The 17,620-nt window shown below is 34.6% G+C and overlaps 5 protein-coding genes across 8 annotated transcripts; 2 read left to right on the top strand and 3 right to left on the bottom strand.

The window, feature by feature from the left end:
- The first annotated feature begins 38 nt into the window (after window positions 1–38).
- AT2G18360 (alpha/beta-Hydrolases superfamily protein) lies at window positions 39–2,769 on the top strand. Of its 2 annotated transcripts, NM_127393.2 has the most exons (5): window positions 39–728; window positions 1,012–1,187; window positions 2,128–2,217; window positions 2,355–2,422; window positions 2,495–2,769. In NM_127393.2, the coding sequence occupies exons 1-5, from the start codon at window positions 248–250 to the stop codon at window positions 2,619–2,621; spliced, it is 942 nt and encodes a 313-aa protein (NP_565437.1). In that variant the 5' UTR covers window positions 39–247; the 3' UTR covers window positions 2,622–2,769. The 2 variants fall into 2 exon arrangements, with proteins under 2 accessions (NP_565437.1, NP_001325079.1); NM_001335593.1 differs by having other exon boundaries at window positions 2,355–2,769.
- Window positions 2,770–7,072: 4,303 nt separating this feature from the next.
- HB24 (homeobox protein 24) lies at window positions 7,073–8,452 on the top strand. Its single transcript, NM_127392.1, has one exon — window positions 7,388–8,452. The coding sequence runs from the start codon at window positions 7,559–7,561 to the stop codon at window positions 8,345–8,347; it is 789 nt and encodes a 262-aa protein (NP_565436.1). The 5' UTR covers window positions 7,388–7,558; the 3' UTR covers window positions 8,348–8,452.
- Window positions 8,355–10,171, bottom strand: AT2G18340 (late embryogenesis abundant domain-containing protein / LEA domain-containing protein; the record flags this gene model as incomplete). 3 transcript variants are annotated; one of them, NM_001335592.1, is made up of 3 exons in its annotated part: window positions 9,921–10,171; window positions 9,467–9,665; window positions 8,444–9,400 (listed from the first exon to the last, which is right to left on the bottom strand). In NM_001335592.1, the coding sequence occupies exons 1-3, from the start codon at window positions 10,067–10,069 to the stop codon at window positions 8,444–8,446; spliced, it is 1,305 nt and encodes a 434-aa protein (NP_001323621.1). In that variant the 5' UTR covers window positions 10,070–10,171. The 3 variants fall into 3 exon arrangements, with proteins under 3 accessions (NP_179425.1, NP_001189549.1, NP_001323621.1); NM_127391.3 differs by having other exon boundaries at window positions 8,355–9,665; NM_001202620.1 differs by having other exon boundaries at window positions 8,408–9,665; window positions 9,958–10,025.
- A 189-nt stretch (window positions 10,172–10,360) lies between these two features.
- On the bottom strand, window positions 10,361–13,834 carry AT2G18330 (AAA-type ATPase family protein). The gene is made up of 8 exons (NM_127390.4): window positions 13,356–13,834; window positions 13,166–13,261; window positions 12,790–12,900; window positions 12,381–12,690; window positions 12,047–12,137; window positions 11,595–11,928; window positions 11,331–11,479; window positions 10,361–11,088 (listed from the first exon to the last, which is right to left on the bottom strand). Exons 1-8 carry the CDS (start codon window positions 13,638–13,640, stop codon window positions 10,554–10,556), a joined length of 1,911 nt encoding a protein of 636 aa, NP_565435.1. The 5' UTR covers window positions 13,641–13,834; the 3' UTR covers window positions 10,361–10,553.
- A 639-nt stretch (window positions 13,835–14,473) lies between these two features.
- Window positions 14,474–15,143, bottom strand: RL4 (RAD-like 4). Its single transcript, NM_001084443.2, has one exon. The coding sequence runs from the start codon at window positions 14,989–14,991 to the stop codon at window positions 14,758–14,760; it is 234 nt and encodes a 77-aa protein (NP_001077912.1). The 5' UTR covers window positions 14,992–15,143; the 3' UTR covers window positions 14,474–14,757.
- Window positions 15,144–17,620: the final 2,477 nt, after the last annotated feature.

Below are 17,620 nucleotides of genomic sequence, written 5' to 3'. Positions count from 1 at the left end.
TTTATTATGCTATTTGGCAAGTTGTCACTTATCATTCAAAACGTCAAACAAGATATGTATATAAAATGTGTAAAACAATAAATGCTTGGTTGAATATAAACAAGAACCCAACACCAGATACATTATAATTAATCCCAACTCAAGAAGCTTTAAAATCTTCACCTTCCATTTGCTATTGATCATCTTCTTACATCTCTCTCCCTCTAAATATATCCAAACAAGAACGAAAGGAAAAAGAGTACATACAATGGTGAACTTTGTGGATTTACAAAAACCATTGTTGTACCGCCTCATGAAATTGGCCGGTGTCATTCCTTACACCGTAGAGCTTGAACCAGGGACAAAGATGAACTTCTGGATCCCAAAAGAAACCCTAAAAAAAACCAAAAAATCTGACAAAAACTTTGCCGTGGAACCCCAAAAACCTACGAAACCAGTCCTATTGTTCATCCATGGCTTTGCAGCCGAAGGGATCGTGACGTGGCAGTTCCAGGTCGGATCATTAGCCAAGAAGTACTCAGTCTATATACCAGACCTCCTCTTCTTTGGTGGGTCCTACTCCGACAACGCGGATCGATCACCAGCGTTTCAAGCCCACTGTTTAGTCAAGTCTCTTCGTATCCTCGGTATCGAAAAGTTTACTCTTGTAGGGTTTAGTTACGGTGGCATGGTTGCTTTCAAGATCGCCGAGGAGTACCCTGAGATGGTTCAAGCCATGGTGGTTTCAGGTGATTACTATATTTTGGATGACTCAATATTTTGCGAGTGGTTAAAACATGCTACAATGTTTTGCGAGTTTTGGTGTGTCGGTTTTCCTAAAACCATGGTCTTGGAAATTACTCCCATACCGCGAGTTCAAGATCACATTTAACACTCCTCTTTTCGTATATCAATAATAGTAATTACAAGATACCGTAAATTATTCTAAAAGTCTATTTTTTTTTTATATTTATACATTGTAATTTCATTATTAAAACTTACATACACTAAGAACAATTTTTTCTTTATCAGGTTCGATACTCGCGATGACTGATACGATCAGTGAGTCTAATTTGAACCAGTTAGGATTTAAGTCGTCGGCGGATCTTTTGTTACCAACTTCGGTTAAAGGGCTCAAGACTCTCTTCACCCTTGCTGTTCATAAACCCATGTGGTTCCCGAAACGGCTCTTCAAGGATTTCATTGAGGTATATACCTACTCAAACTCTGCCACTGGCTCTCTATAGTATAATTTTTCTTAAAAACATATTTAGCAACTTTATTAAGTATCCATATGGTCAAATATGGACACGAAATTGATCCCGGAGCTCGATAAAGAGCTTGTCATAACTAGATTACAAATTCCAGTAATAATAATTTAAAAATAAATAGTAAATATGGAATCAGACTATAGTATAGCTGTAAGTACTAGTAGCTATCTTGTCGTTTTAGCTTTGTTTTACAAACTCTAACGACAAAAGATAGACAAGTTAGTCATATATATATGTTTGTAAAAGAAAAAAGAAAAATTGGTATGTGGTTTTATATTTAACTTTATACCTACCGAGACCTTTTATTTATTAATTTTGCAAAAACTTATATTTATGAACTCCTAATCATTAGTTAAGAATCAGTTTGGTCAGGCCTGGGCATAATACCCGAACCCGAAGAACCGATCCGAACCCGACCCGAAAAACCTGATGCGAACCTAGACCCGAACTTTTAAAATAGTCTAACGGGTCTAAACTTCAAAACCCGAAAAACCCGAATCCGAACTCGAATAAGTACCTAAACATATCTCAAATATAAGTATATATTAATTATATTTATACTTATATATAGAAAATATTAGGATTTTTTTGGATATTTTAGTTATTTTGTGTATTTTTAAATATATTCAAGCAAAATTACAGGTGTTGTTTTAGAAATTTTTGAAATTTTCAAGTAATTTAATAGATTTACATACAAAATTTTAATATTTCAATATATAAATAAACCCGAACCCGAACCCGAACCCGACCCAAAATCTTAAATTACCCGAACGGATCTTAAATTTTTAAACATAAAATACCCGACCCGAATATCCGAACGCCCGGGGCTAAGTTTGGACGTGCTGTCGTAATATACATTCTTTTGCAAAATGTGAAGGTGATGATTACCAATAGGAAGGAAAGAGCAGAATTGTTAGAAGCTTTGGTCATCAGCAACAAAGATGTGACAATCCCTCGTTTTCAACAGGTATGGTCATATATAAAATAATATTTCTCCATACTATAAGAATGCTATATATATTTATACAACTTAAATCTAAAATATAATTAAAATTTACTACTTAACGCATCAATTGATATTATTATTCTTTTTTGGTTTGGCAGAAAATACATCTTCTGTGGGGCGAAAGTGATCAAATTTTTAACCTTGAATTTGCCAAGAGCATGAAAGAGTAAGTTTCAATACAGTACTTTTTTCTTCTTTAATTACATAAATTTAGTCTCGTTTATATTTTGTTTTAAAGGCAACTAGGCGAAAATGCAACAATGGAGAGTATAAAAAAAGCAGGTCACTTGGCACATTTGGAGAGACCTTGTGTCTATAACAGACGTCTCAAAAAGTTTCTTGCTTCAGTTTACTCCGAAAACTAATTTGGATGTAATCGATTCTCACATCAACACCGAATGAATTTATTTATCTTATTTCTTTGGTTTCAGTTCTTCTTTCAAAATAATGTAACCTGATATATTATATTTCATAAAATAATCTATGGTTCAATTCTATGTCACTAGTATTTTGATTTTCTATGAATCAGAGAATGAGGATCTTCTAGTTATAGGGCCTAATATCTATACGGCCCAATTACAAAAGTGTCAATGGGTCCGAAGACATATTGAATCCACTAAAATGTTTTTTTTTTTTTTTTCTATCATCAAGAATTTAAGTATAAGTAAGGAAAGTTTCTCAAAAAAAAATATATTAATATTTTAATTAAGACATATATAATAATTGTTATTTAATAGTTGAACTAATAGTACGATGACAACTTTCCAAATTGGATGACAATAGATTCTCAAAGTTTCTCCTACGAGAAACTCAACTCTCATTCTCTCTTACTTTTTTTTCCTTCTCTCTTACTTTTTATTTTTTAGTTATATTTTTTTGTCAGGTATCTCATTGAGAGACTACTGGTGGAGATACTCTAAATATATCTGAATACTTGCCTTATTTTCAACTACTATAAGCATACGAAATAACCCTTTCGTTTTTTTTCTTCTCATTACTCTCACATCTTTGTTCTTCTTCTTGAGGAGAAGAACCACTGCATATTCTTCTTAAAATCTAATGAACATAAAATCAAATTTCCCTTAAATCACTTGGCTTGGCTCCACCAGATTGTCATTGAGCTTCAAGAACTCAAAGTGAGCAAGTTGGTGCGTTTCTTTTTTAGTCTCGTTTAGCTTTCATTTTTGGAGTTCTTTTACTTTTCGTTTATCTAGGTATTAGGTATATAGTTTTTGTTTAAAGTTTTTTTGTTTTTGTTTTTTTTGTTTTTGGGTTCATTTCAGCCTTTCAAGTATGCTAGTGGAAAATAAAAATTAAAATAAATACTGTAACATCAGTTATGAATAAATTATTGACAAAAACGAGAGAGTAATGATATTGTGTGACTTTCATTTCTAAACTCTCATCAATTTCTCAGTTTTAGAGACCAAACACACAATTTTTTTTAATCAAGTTTTCTTCATTCTTCTCTACACTTAATAATTTTAAGAAATGTCTTAGAAGTAAATAGATCTTTTGTTGCATTTATCTATTTTAAGGGTGAGCTTAATGTAACACAAAAATAATACTCCTAGTATTTTTAATAAGCATGATTACTTTACTGATTTACCTGCTGTCGTCCAACTACTAGTAATTAGAGTGTCATCAACCATAGTAAAAGCAATTAACACTCGCCACTCGGTCAAAGAGTGCAAGAAAAAAGGCTGGGGAACTGCCACGTGCATGCCCAGTGCATTACACGAATTTTACCATACAAACATTTTTATTTTATACTCTAAAATAAATATAATTATAGCAGATACACAATAGTATACAATTATTTTAATATTTCTCTTATCTGATTGCTCGGAAATTGATCCATAACTAGTTGTCATTGCCGACATGTTTAAGAAAAGTAAAGGTTAGAGAAATATTTTAACACAATAGCAATTTAAATTCATGTAGAAAATATTCTGTTACCAGACAGAGAATCCAGATGCATTACCCCTGGTCATGTAGATATATATTTTTAATGTATTTTTACGCCAGTTCTGTTTATCTATATAAATTATGGTGTTGGTATATAAAATAAAACATAACGAACAATTTAATCAACATTATGTTAGAATTTTTTGGAAATTTTAAAGTCATAATATAAAATTTTGTATACCATTTTTGGCATGGTTTTCTTATATACGTTAGAGCTTAATCGATCACATATAAGTTACAATCAGTTATTTATTTTTCACTATATCATAAAAATTAATTAAATAATTTTTAACCAACATAGTAACATCATGAATTTTTATTTTTGTGCATTATGTGTTTTACATCTGTAATGAGTTATAATCACAAGGATTAATCAAGGAGAAAAACTTTCAAGATGGAACTTTCCACTCATTTTGATTAGCATATGACTTTTTGCTTTTAAAGATTTTTTTTTAATAGATTCTTGTGCTTTGTATTCACTATTCAACATAGTTTCTTCTTAAATGTCATGTCATCCAAAAATAAAAGAATTAGCACTTTAATTGTTTAATCAATTTGTTATTTTAGTTCTTACTTAAATTGAAATAATATCATTAATTGTAAAAATAATATCATTAATATAACATATTATTTTATGTTTAAGTAAAAATCTAGCACTTTAATTGTTTAATCAACAAACTATTAGCTAGTTTTTTAAAATTTATAAGTCTATTTTTAGATATAAATTTCTTGTTGTAATATATTGCTATAATCTAAAAAGGAAATTGGCCTCTATATGATGAGCTATGATTAGAAAATAACATGTTATTTATTTATTTTGTATGAAACATTTTGAACAAAAAGATTTTTAATCATTTTTTGAATGACAGAAGTCATTCCTATTATTTTCTTCAAAATTTATGTTCCTCCTTACTGTATTTTTTTGGTATTTTTTTGTCTGGTCCAATGTTCCTCCTTACTATTTTTTTTTATAAAAAGAATCACTAAATTACTCGACCAAATCATAAAATGTTATTAAATGAAACATAAAAAAATATGTTATATCAATAAAAATAATAATTTCTACTAATTGTAAAATAGATTATCATTACATATATATAAATATATAATCATATTAAATAGATATCAGTAATATACTTCAAAACAATTATACTTAAGTTTCAAATGAGGCTTTGTTTCCTTTATAATCCTCCCTTTTCAATTTATTAAGATTTTGTGTCTGTTTTTTTCACATTTAAAAAATGAAAGAAGCCTAAGTTTTATTTATTTTTCATAGGATGTTATGAATTTTTTTGTATAATGATAAATGTTATATTTAAAAAAGTACAATGATAGAATGATATATACTAGTTTCTTAGATGATAGTTGTAAACTTTAGAATATTATTATTTTCCTCTCTCCTAAACTTTGATTTTTTTTTCTTCTAAAAAAGGCATTATTAGAAATTAAGAATCTCAAAATGTTAGTAATTCTTTTTCTTCACGAAGTACTAGTATTGTTTATTGTAAAAAAAATCAAGTTAGATTTCCCCGAACGTGTGGCCGCGAGGAACAGCATATGGGATGAGATATGTCGCACATGAGAAATGCATATAGTTACATGTATCTAGACTGACCATTCAATTTAAATATAATTGTTCAACTAACTAAACAAATGATAATAATCCTGTATGTCATCAACGAATCATAATCATTATCCAGCACTAAAATCCTTTTTTTGTTCTTCTATCATGGTCTACTGATCTTTTGGCTCCATTTTGGAGAAATCAACCGTAACTAAAAGTATATATATATATATATATATATATATATATATATATATATATATCTTGGTTTGAAGATTTAGTTTTAGTTTTATATGTCAAGTAGAACATCATTCGTCCACTTTCTGTTCTTTTTTTTTGTTTTGATTTTATATTTATTCTTCTAAACCATAATTCTCATCCATTAGATACTTATTTTGAATATCTTAACAATAAATATTGTTATTTTAATGTAACTTACACTAAAATGAAAAATTTAATATTAAATATAAATTGACAAGTGGAAGAAAAGCCTATTAAGAATTTTTTTCATAAGTTTTTATATATTAAAAGTCCGGTAAAAGCTCTCCAGTTTTTCCCAAAAAAATAAAATGAAATAAAGCTCTCCAATGAGAATTGTGTAAGGATTGCATTATGAAACACAAATCCGGTCAAAACACTGTCGATTACTCCATTTTTTTTATTTATTGTATGTTTTCATAACTTTAAACATTAAGGGTGTGTACGGAAAAAAACATTAAGAATGTGATTGGTTACTCTAATTAGCGCAAAATAAAAGAGTTGAGAAAAAATTCTGCCCAAATCATCTTATTTTGGTTGTCTGAATTTTAAAAATCAGATCAAAGTAGATAAGAGACCATACCATATATTACAAATATTTCGACCAATTCGATTTTCGCTTATTTTACAAACAATATTTTGGTTATCTTATTTATTTTACAAAGTAAATGTTCATAAGGTATTCAATCTTTCATTTTATTTTACAAACAATATTTAATGCATGCACCATAATATGTTGCACTGATCGTACTAAACCTACTTACATCGCTAATTTTACGCTAAGCCACAGACACTAATCTCATCAACTATACTAATTGTTGACATTCGACTTAATTAACACAAGATAATTTTATCATTACTCAACATTAAAAACCAATAAAAGAAAGATGTATTGCGACCAATGTGCGGACACTGTATGATAGAGAAACAACGTGGCACTGTCTGCTACAAGTCCACATCTTACTTTCTCTCTCCATCTCTTGTTTCTTAGTGGACTGTGTTATTATTATTATTGGCACAGACCAAACCCACTTGGCTCCTTCATTAGATTTTTTTTCTCTCTCGGAAATTGATGGGCAATAGGAAACACGATTCTCTAATTCTCTCTCTAGAAGGACCAATAGTGTCTTCTTCTCTCCTCTTTTCTCTTTCTCCATTAGTAACGACCTAAACTTTATTTTCTTTTCTTGATCTCTTCTTAAATGGGGTTAGATAAGTTTTCCCCTTTAATTTAGTTGCTTGTAGACTTGAGATTAGTCTAGTAGGTTTTGGTGGGCTATCACTAATACAAAAGTCAAAGTCAAAATTTTTAAAAAGGTTTCAACTTTGGAAGAGATATTTATCATCTTCATTTTCTCTATAGGTTTATGAGAAGCTAAAGCTATGATGATTTCTTTAATCAAAATAGCTTAGGGTTTTGGAGAGAGATTACTAAGAAAGTTTTAATGTTTGTTTAAGAGAAAAGTTATATATTAGGGTTTTCTTTATTCAGAAGCTTCAAGATCAGAAAAGATGGAAGTTAGAGAGAAGAAAGATGAGAAAATGGAGATGACAAGAAGAAAATCATCAGCTCTAGATCATCATCGTCTTCCTCCGTACACTTACTCCCAAACCGCCAACAAAGAGAAACCCACCACCAAAAGAAACGGGTCGGACCCGGATCCGGATCCGGATCTTGATACTAACCCAATTTCTATATCTCATGCTCCAAGATCATACGCTAGGCCTCAAACTACTTCTCCGGGGAAGGCAAGGTATAGAGAATGCCAAAAGAATCACGCGGCGAGCTCCGGTGGACACGTTGTCGACGGTTGCGGCGAGTTTATGTCTTCCGGGGAAGAAGGCACGGTGGAGTCTCTTCTTTGTGCAGCTTGTGATTGCCACCGGAGCTTCCATAGAAAAGAGATCGATGGTTTGTTTGTTGTCAATTTCAATAGCTTTGGCCATTCACAGAGACCACTCGGAAGCCGCCACGTGTCTCCGATAATGATGAGTTTTGGTGGTGGTGGTGGTTGTGCGGCGGAGTCATCGACGGAGGATCTAAACAAGTTTCATCAATCTTTTAGTGGTTATGGAGTGGATCAGTTTCATCATTATCAACCCAAGAAACGGTTTAGGACAAAGTTTAATGAAGAACAGAAGGAGAAGATGATGGAGTTTGCTGAGAAGATTGGTTGGAGAATGACAAAACTAGAAGATGATGAAGTGAATCGGTTTTGTCGTGAGATTAAAGTTAAAAGACAAGTGTTTAAAGTTTGGATGCACAACAATAAACAAGCAGCAAAGAAGAAGGATTTGTAAGAGATTTCTATATATATATATATACTATTTTTACTTCTCTTTGTTCAACATTGCTTTAACTTAAAGACTTTGTGTTTATTGTATAACAAATTGATTTTAGAGCTCAGCATAACGGTCTCTTATTTCTCCCGCAACTTGAGAAGCCTTTTTCTTTGCGGTTTCATAAGCATATTTTGTGGATTCTTTGGCTACACCGTACTTTTCGCCGACTTTTTCCATGGCTTCTTCAAATCCTCTAGTTGCTCCATCTTTGGCATTGTGTGATTTGTCTTTCATGTAGTCAATAGAATCATCCATTGCTTCTCCTGCCGTGTCTTTGGCACTCTTTGACTTTTCTTTGGCTCCTTCATAGGCTTCACCGCTCTTATCCGTTGCCATCCTAATCACATCACCGGCCTTGTCGTATCCGTAACCCGCCTTGTCATATGCAAAGTCTTTTGCATCTTGGGCCTTTTCGTAAGCTATGTCTTTTGCATTGCCAGCCTTCTTGTAGGCGTAGTCTTTGGCCTCACCAGCTTTCTCATAACCAGAATCCTTTGCCTTCTGCGCACTGCCATAAGCAGATCCCACCTTATCATAGGCCATGTCCTTGGCATTGCCCGCCTTATCATAGGCCATATCCTTGGCAATGCCAGCCTTCTCATAAGCCACGTCCTTTGCATCCCCCGCTTTATCATATGCCATGTCTTTTACTATGCCTGCCTTCTCATAGGCCATGTCCTTGGCATCACCGGCCTTATCATAACCAGAGTCCATCATACTCTGTGCACTTCCGTAAGCAGATCCCACTTTATCATATGTGAAATCCTTTATGTGTTCCGCCTTCTCGTAGGCCATGTCCTTCGCATTTCCCGCCTTCTCATATGCCATATCCTTTGCATTGCCTGCCTTATCATAGGCAACATCCTTCGCGTAGCCTCCCTTATCATAGGCGAAATCCTTTGCATATCCCGCTGTCTCGTAGGCCATGTCCTTAGCATTGCCTGCCTTATCATAGGCGAAATCTTTGGCATGGCCCGCTTTCTCATAAGCCATGTCCTTTGCATCACCAGCCTTGTCATATGCAAAATCCTTAGCATAGCCCGCATTTTCGTATGCCATGTTCTTTGCATCACCAGCCTTGTCATAAGCGAAATCCTTTGCGTACTCTGCCTTGTTCTCAGCAAAATCCTTGGCGTAACCTGCATTGTCGTAAGCAGAGTCCTTGACGTAATTTGCCTTGTCATAAGCATAGTTTTCCGCGGCTTGAGCCGCTTTTCTTGCTTCATCTTTAGATTTTTGATAAATTCCTGTTTCTTCTTTCTTAGTACCAAATCCACTGGGAAAAGAAGTAAAACGTTACCTCTCAATCACTCACTTAACTACGGCCAAATACATGCGTAAATATCCAATGTAGTGAACGAATCTAAAGATTCCAATAAAAAACGCAATAAGACATTACTAATCTCACTAAACACGTACTTAACATCCAAATGAGAGAAAGTATAGACTGAATTGGATCAACGTGATGGTTACGTAAAGGACAGATTCAACCACAGGTGTGTTTCAGTTTCGGATATTAGATATCACTTACGTGGTGATTTTGTCGGAGACCCAACCAGCCCATGAACCGGTCTTTTCCTTCGCCGTCGACTCTAACCATTTCCCCAATACACCCTCTTGCCACGTCAACACCACCACTACCACAAACAATACCAATGCCGTTCTTCTTCTCTCCATCATCTCTTTAACCAGTGATTCCGAATCAAACTTCTTTGAATTTGCTATGACCAATTTAGTTTTGTCCCTTTTTAAAAAGTTTTGATCCTAGTTCCAATGTCCTCGGAAGTTATAGTTATAGAGAGACGTTCGAATCCAAAGACCAGAGGTCTTTCCGAGAAGCGGTTACTGTTCGCCACGTGTTTGCACGAGGTTACGTGGCAACCAAGGATGCGGTTTGGTTGTGGAGCTTTCTCTGAGTATTCACCACGTGTCCTATTATACGGCTGGCCGTGTTCCCCTCAGAGACCACACTTTGAAACTTGAAAGCAATAAGATTAGAGAGGTCACATCACATGTGTCTGAAGCGGTTTGTATAACCGGGAAACCTACGATAAAAATTGGACCAAATTCCAGCTAACCGAAATTGAACCGGTTACTCAAACAATGTTACTATTTCAGTTTAATAGAATCGAAACAACGGAGTGATTCGGTGATACAAAAAGATCTACGGAAACGATTGGCCACCTTCAGTCGCAAGTCTGATTCTCTGGTGATGTTCTTCGATCTTATAATCCACAATTTCTTCAAAAAGTTGGGAATCCAAGACACAATCCTGTCGTCCATATACCGCAGCTTGAACACCGGCGACAAGCTTAGCGATTTCACGACCAGAAAAGCCTTCTGTCTTTTTTGCAGCTTCTTTAATCACTTGGTCGGTTAGGTCTCCTTCAATGGTTATCTTCTGTGACTTCTTCTTCTTGAACAAGTTGCTCCATTTAAGGTTTGAGTCTTTCTCACCTTTCTTGTCGTCACCCATTAGGTACTTGTTGAGATAGAGCTTGAGGAGCTTGAAGCGTTCTTCTTCACCAGGGAGAGGAAACTCGATAACTTCGTCGATCCTGTCAGTGACTGCACTGTCGAGATCTCCAGGTCTGTTTGTAGCCAGGACAAGGACTATGTCCCGCGATTGATCACCGGTTCGAAAGAGCAACGCGTTCAGAGCGCTGCGCTGAGCCTCACTCATGTAAGTGCTGTTACGTCTGTGATAAAAGATCAAGAATTTGATAACTATTAAGACAAGAGAACTCTGGAGATACAGTAGAAGTAACAATGCGCAAGAACAATCCACTGATCCTACTGCGACTATACTACATTGTGGAATTGTGTTTGCAATCAGAATACAAGAAATTTTTGTTCAACTATATTCTATATTTTAGAGGTCTAGTAGATGAGAATCAGTAATATAACTGAAGGCTTGAGGTAAAAGGTGAAAGCATCTTACTCGCATAGGAAAGCATCAGCTTCATCGATGAAAAGCAGTAACCCTTTGTTTGATTTCTTAGCCCAATCAAATATTTCATGGATCTTTGTAACAGCCTGTGCACCAAGAGGAGCAACATCTCCTCCTGTCATCATAGCATAATCAAGACCCTGCAGAACGAAATAATCAAACAGATGTAAATAAGTGAGGCATGTAATGGTTCAATCTATTGTAGATTCCTGAACTTGGCTCAGGTTCTCTGTTGCATAAAGAAAACAAACTCACCGACTTCCGAGCAATCTCCCTCGCCACCATAGTTTTTCCGGTACCTGGAGGCCCATAAAACATCATGTTTCGGAATGGTGCTTTATGTGACTTGGTATTTGCTGTGGCTCTTGCAAGACGCTCAATTCTCGTCTTCAAAGAACGATGGAGAATTACATTTTCAAGAGGCTTTTCTCCTTCTGCAGATGCTGCTGCCCCTGCAGCTGTGCTAAGTTTGTTCTTAAACTGAGACACTGAGCCTGCCCATGGGAATCGGCCCATGGAAGATTCTCTGATCAGTGATGGCTGCCCAAGAATTCTATTGATATAACCCCAGGTAACCCTAGCACCTTCTCTGTTGTCAAGAAAAGAACGATTAGGCTTCTTAAATCACAGCTGTATAAGTTTTAAAAATGCGATAATAATCAATTTACTTATGTTAGGCTTCTTAAATCATGTTAAGCAATGCATACCGAGTTGTGTAAACCCCAGCGGCTAATGCCGTAACTCCTCCAACAGTCATAATCAATTTACTTCGATCAGTTAATAAGGTCCTTACTCCTCCTGCCAAGATCATATAGGGAAGTGAATATGAAGCCACATTTCCAAAATATCAGAAGCATATAACTTCCTAGAGAAGAGAATCATAATTGGCCAGGTGATTGTCTTCTCAAATATTCCTCAGAAGGTTGCTTAATTTCAGAAAAATCCAAGGAGAACCACAGATATAAAAGAAACTAGAAACTGAGGGAATCTAAGTATAACAAGATGTGTATATCTAAGGGACAATGCTTATAAGTTCCATACCTTCAATGTGACTGAAAGTCGTGTTGATTGCTGCAAGCCATTTCTCCCTTTCACCATTTATCTTATCTAGAAGCATTCTTCTATTCTGCTCCTCAGTGAGTTTAGCTTCATGAGCTCGGCCTTCAGCCTCAGCCATAGCTTTCACGCGAATTGTTTCTCGCTCAAGTTCCGCTCTCTCTTTCTCAGTCTCGCGCTGCTGTGCTTGAATCTGTTCTTCCGTGGCAATTCTTGCTTTCTCTTTCCGTATAGAAGATGCTTCTTGCATCGAAACCAATTCAGCATTATGCCGTCTCTGAGCTTCATTATCTGTCTGCAAAATTTCCAAGTCAAAGACTTCTTCTCAGTAAAGAACCCTCACAAGACCTTAAAATGTTACACATAGGTTCACAGTTTCTTTCTAAAAATGTACCTGCATTCTCTTCCTGGCCAACTCATCCTCATATCTAAGATTTTGCGCTTTCGCTTGGGCCTGTTGCTGCACTAAATTTCTCTGATCCTCTGCCAATTTCCGCTGTCTTTCCTGCTCATTCAAAGCCCCATAAAACAATCATATTTGTCGCTTCCCAGACTTAAAATGTTACAACATAATAAATTTCAGATTCTGCAACGAATGTTCAGCAAAACTTTGAAGCAGGAAACAACAAAGACACCGAAAAGACAGTTGATTCCAACATCCTAATAAGATTTAGAGAATGTAACTTGAAAGACAATGCAATGGAACATCATATCAAAACCTCCATGCTCAAATTTTCAATATATAACATAAGGAAGAGCAAGTTACTAACAATGTCCTTGCTAGCTTGAATAGCTTCATTATGTTCTTTCTCAGCCGCTAATTCAGCTAATCGAGTCTTCTCCTGCTTTCGCATTAGATCAAACACCTGGTGAACACAATAACATGTAAGCAACGTCTCAAAACACAAGAATCAACGACTCTAGAGCTTGTTGATTTCTCGAAAGAGATTCAATTATCACCTGTTTGGAATGAGGAGAGCTATTGATTTCACGAAGAGCTTTAGCACCTCTTTCCAATGACTCAGGATCGAAACCAGATCCTTTAGGCTCATCGGAGTCAGGTTTAGTCTCCGATTTAGAATTCGAAGAAGACTTATGATCGGTTGGAGATTCTTCTGCCGGAGGTGAAGAAGAGAAGAAAGGAAAGCGAAATCGCGAGTCAGCGTAAGCGCGGTTCTGTGACATCGACATTGAAGTGAACGCAGCAGCTATCGCCGCCGCGGAACATAATCTAGAAGCAGCCATTGAAATACGACTAAAAAGCAGCCTCCTAAACCCCAAGCAAGAAACAAAAGTCCTTTTACAATTCAAACATTTCGGAATGAGAAAATGGTACTCTCAAGGTTAATAGAAATGATTGTGCACAGTCGTCGGAAATGTCTCTCCGGTAGGCCCGAGCATAAACCCACGGTGGCTAGGTTATGAGTTATGACTGACTTGTGAGCTATGTATGACACATCGGTTGTTTGGAGACTACTCGAATCCAGATATGGGCCAAAAATTAAATATAGGCCCATATTTTAGCCCATTTGTAAGGCCATTTTTCACATTTGATCCTTTGACAGGAGAATTGAATCTTTGATCGTTTTTTTTTCCCCTATACAAATTGTGTTTAATAATATCGTTTATATTAGTTTTACGTTTAAGCATATTTTCGTTTTTTTGTCCATAAATTTATTTCTATATAGAGAAATATATAAATATTTGAGCTTGTAGTGTATTAGTTAATTTTCAACAACTGAAATATTTTAAAAATAAATGTGTATATTAAGAAACAAAAGAGTGTAAAAGTTCCCGCCCAAAATTTGCTTACATAACGTGTAGTTCACGGTAACCCGAAGGATATTAGCAGTCATAATTACTCCGTTACCGAACTTCGAAACATTCATCTTCTCCTCTTTCATTGAACATCAATAATTTTGTTTCGTGAATCCTTCGATTTCAGTGTGAAGATTATGTTTATTGATCTCATGCTACGCATTGATGTTGGTTTATAGTGCAAAAATAAGTCTTGCTTTTCTCTATCAACTTCGATTTATAATTTATCATAAATAAATAATAATGACTTCGACTTATACGAAGTTTGATCGATCAAATCTCGATGATTTCTGATTTTTCGTATGCTTAATCCATAAAACTGATAGAATGTTCCGAGACTGTTACTATATGAACTTAAATTGATTGGATTAGAATAGGATGGATATTGAGAGAGATTATTATATATCTGAAAACCAAACAGAAATTAAAAAAAAAAACAAAAAAAGAAAGCAAATAGAATATAAGAAATACATCGAAATTCTTAGTTCTTTATAGATTCTCTCAAATGTCCTCTTCTTGATAGAAAGGCATTTTATTAATGGCTTCAATTAGTGTTACGGTACCTAGGTTGTGGATAGCGTCCTGACTCAATGTCATTCACATCCCTAAGGAGCAATTCATAGTGTCGCTTTACTTCTTCAGTTGATTTCCCACCAACTGCCCTTGCAATTTTTTGCCAACGGTCAGGAGTGTCCTTGTCGAATTTCGCCAACGCCATTTCGAATTGCTTGTCCTCTCTAGCTGTCCATGATGAGGTGCTCATTGAACTAGAAGCCATTAGCTAGTGAAAATGTGGATGAAAAGAGAGGAATTGAGAAGGTTGGTTTGTATTGTTGACGGATAGAGATGACTTGAATTGGTTTAGTTTGAGGGAGTGTGGAGCTCCTTATATGTAGGAGGAGAAAAGCAATGTGTGGGGTTATAAGCCAGTTGGAAGAATATATACTTTGAAATGAGAGATTTTTAGAATGACCATTCTTTTAGCTACCACATAAAATTTTAGTGAAGGGACAAAAGTTTTGATAGAAGCTTTGATATGATAATGATCATTAGAGTCTAGTCCCTTAAAGGACATAATAAAGGTTTAATAGTTTTAGTGGAATGAGATTCTCTTGACCATTGCTATAAGGAAATTAGGAGGCTTCCTTTTTCTTGCTAGTGTCCGTAAAGTTTACCAATAACTATTGGACCCTCCCTTACCTCTTTCAGCATTTTGGATCTTATCATCATCATTAGTGTCGAATTAACCCCCTATCGTATCCGATACTATTCATAAAGCATGTGATTGTTAAGCTTGTGTTTAATATTTTTTGCAATTTTTTTTTCTTGTATGATTGAAAATAATATAATCTCTATAGAGTTCCTCTTTGCATTGTTGGATTAGCTTAGTTAACTTTTATATTGTTTCCATTGTGGGATTGTGATTTTGCCATTCTTGGCTCCAAAGATCGTTAAGCAATTTACATGCTTAGAGGTCGCCGGTTCGAGTGACGTTTGAGATGAAACTAATATTACATGATGTGATTTCGGGCTTTGGAGAATTACGGGTTTCGGCTTAAAACCTCATGGTATTCAATAAATAAAAAAAGAGCAACTTCAGGTAATCTTATATTTACTGAAATTTATTGAGTATCTGTTGTAGTGTTGTAGTTGTAGGTGAATTGTTAAGCTTGTGTGTAATATTTCTTGCAATTTTTCCATCTTGTGTGATCGAGAAAAGTATATAGTTAAGTACTTCTTTGCAGTGATAGATGTCTTTTCGATCTGATTAGCTCTGTTGAAGTCTTTAATCACCGGAGTGTGACAAAAAGCGAATCATGCCATTATTGGCTTCAAGATCGTTGAGCAACTTGGGTAATCTATACATTTACTGGTTTATATTGAGCATCTATAGAAAAGGACGATGATTTTGCTGAATATTAAACACTATTTATGTCTGGTGCCTTTAGCTAGTAGGTGTACGTCAGAACATGATTCCAATTATTAGACAATAAGACAAATCTCAGACGACACACAGTACTAAAAAAGATGTACTTTGGCATAATCAGAGATTTTAGCCCTCTAAAACATGTTCATTCGTGGGTGCCACGGAATAACATTCTTTGACAATGATATGTTCATTTATTAAAATGAAAAATTAATCAAGATGATTCCTCACTAACCAAACCATTTTTTTCTTTTCTTTTGTGCAGCCTCTTGTAAACTAGTTCATCTTGTGTAAATCTCTTTGATCTCTTGGGATGATTGAGTTCTTGAATCGAAGTTACTGGCTGGCCTAGAGATGTGAAAAGAAGTACATTTATCAAAGAATATTCAGGTGTTCTTGTCTTCTTTTTAATTTTCACCTTTGAACATGGTTAGAGAATCGGACTAGTTCTCCAAATCTTGGGATCTTATCTTCGAGAGATCTTCTGCGCCTTTCTTACGCTTGTTGTGCTTCTTTGTTTAAAACATTTATCAATCCTCAGATTCTTCGACTACAGAGAAGGTGAGAAGTTATGGAACTTTCGTACCTAAAGTTTTACTTTTTAGTAAATGTGTTTAAGCCTCTAACTTTGCGTGGTAGCTCCACTTGCATGTAGCAGTTTTTTTTTTTTTTTTTTTGGCAAACTTAGCAGTGTTTTATTTGTGACCATTTTCCAACCATGTTGTTTTTTTTTTTTGACAGCTATATGTTGGTTATTACTTATATATGAAAAATAATTGAGTAAATGACATTAAGAAAACAAACATATATGGAGTTATGGACTCTATTTTTCTCTGAATATTTTGCTTTGTACTCTTTTTTTTTTGATAAATAAAAATGCAAGAGATATTAATTGTTGAATTGAATATCTAAATATATATTTATTTAAATTACAACATAATAAATAAAAGATTTACTAGTATCACGGGTTCTTTTCTAGTTTCAATAATACAAGTGTACATTTGGGGAAACTAAGACCATGTACATGAGTGATATTTCTATAGTATCACAAGTCCAAAAATTATTTTTATATTAATAAAATAATTAAAATGAACTTGATCAGCTCAATGATGTTTTTGATACCAGTATCATGTGACGTGATATCCTCTGATTGGTCGCATTTACCAAAAAGGAAAAAAAAAAAATCTATTAAACAAATATTATAAATAATATTAAATTATTTTTAATGATATTTTATAATTATCACTTATAACCATGTTCTAAGCATTGTAATATCATATTTCTGTATGAGTTTGACACATAATCGATTGAAAACATATAACGACAAAAAAACACGAAAACAAATACTAATTATTTTGAGAAACCGTGTCCATGTGAAATCTCACATTGTCATTAAGACTCGCAATGTTCGGATACTCAGATCTCCTTGCCACCTCTGAGGTCATGTCTTGCTCGCTTATGATTCAAAATCATTGTCGTC

Source organism: Arabidopsis thaliana, chromosome 2 (assembly GCF_000001735.4).
Source record: "Arabidopsis thaliana chromosome 2, partial sequence".
In the NCBI taxonomy this organism is placed as follows: Eukaryota; Viridiplantae; Streptophyta; class Magnoliopsida; order Brassicales; family Brassicaceae; genus Arabidopsis; species Arabidopsis thaliana.
The sequence above is the reverse complement of the archived record's forward strand: the minus strand, read 5'-3'. Positions and strand labels throughout refer to the sequence as shown.

Excerpts from the sequence above, each read along its gene's own strand:
- AT2G18360 (NM_127393.2), top strand. The coding sequence starts at position 248 with ATGGTGAACTTTGTGGATTTACAAAAACCATTGTTGTACCGCCTCATG. Across the intron at positions 2,218-2,354 it reads CAATCCCTCGTTTTCAACAG|AAAATACATCTTCTGTGGGG; the intron begins GTATGGTCATAT and ends TTGGTTTGGCAG. Across the intron at positions 2,423-2,494 it reads TTTGCCAAGAGCATGAAAGA|GCAACTAGGCGAAAATGCAA; the intron begins GTAAGTTTCAAT and ends TTTGTTTTAAAG.
- HB24 (NM_127392.1), top strand. The coding sequence starts at position 7,559 with ATGGAAGTTAGAGAGAAGAAAGATGAGAAAATGGAGATGACAAGAAGA.
- AT2G18330 (NM_127390.4), bottom strand. The coding sequence starts at position 13,640 with ATGGCTGCTTCTAGATTATGTTCCGCGGCGGCGATAGCTGCTGCGTTC. Across the intron at positions 13,262-13,355 it reads GCTCTCCTCATTCCAAACAG|GTGTTTGATCTAATGCGAAA; the intron begins GTGATAATTGAA and ends TGTGTTCACCAG. Across the intron at positions 11,089-11,330 it reads GCTGATGCTTTCCTATGCGA|ACGTAACAGCACTTACATGA; the intron begins GTAAGATGCTTT and ends CTTTTATCACAG.
- RL4 (NM_001084443.2), bottom strand. The coding sequence starts at position 14,991 with ATGGCTTCTAGTTCAATGAGCACCTCATCATGGACAGCTAGAGAGGAC.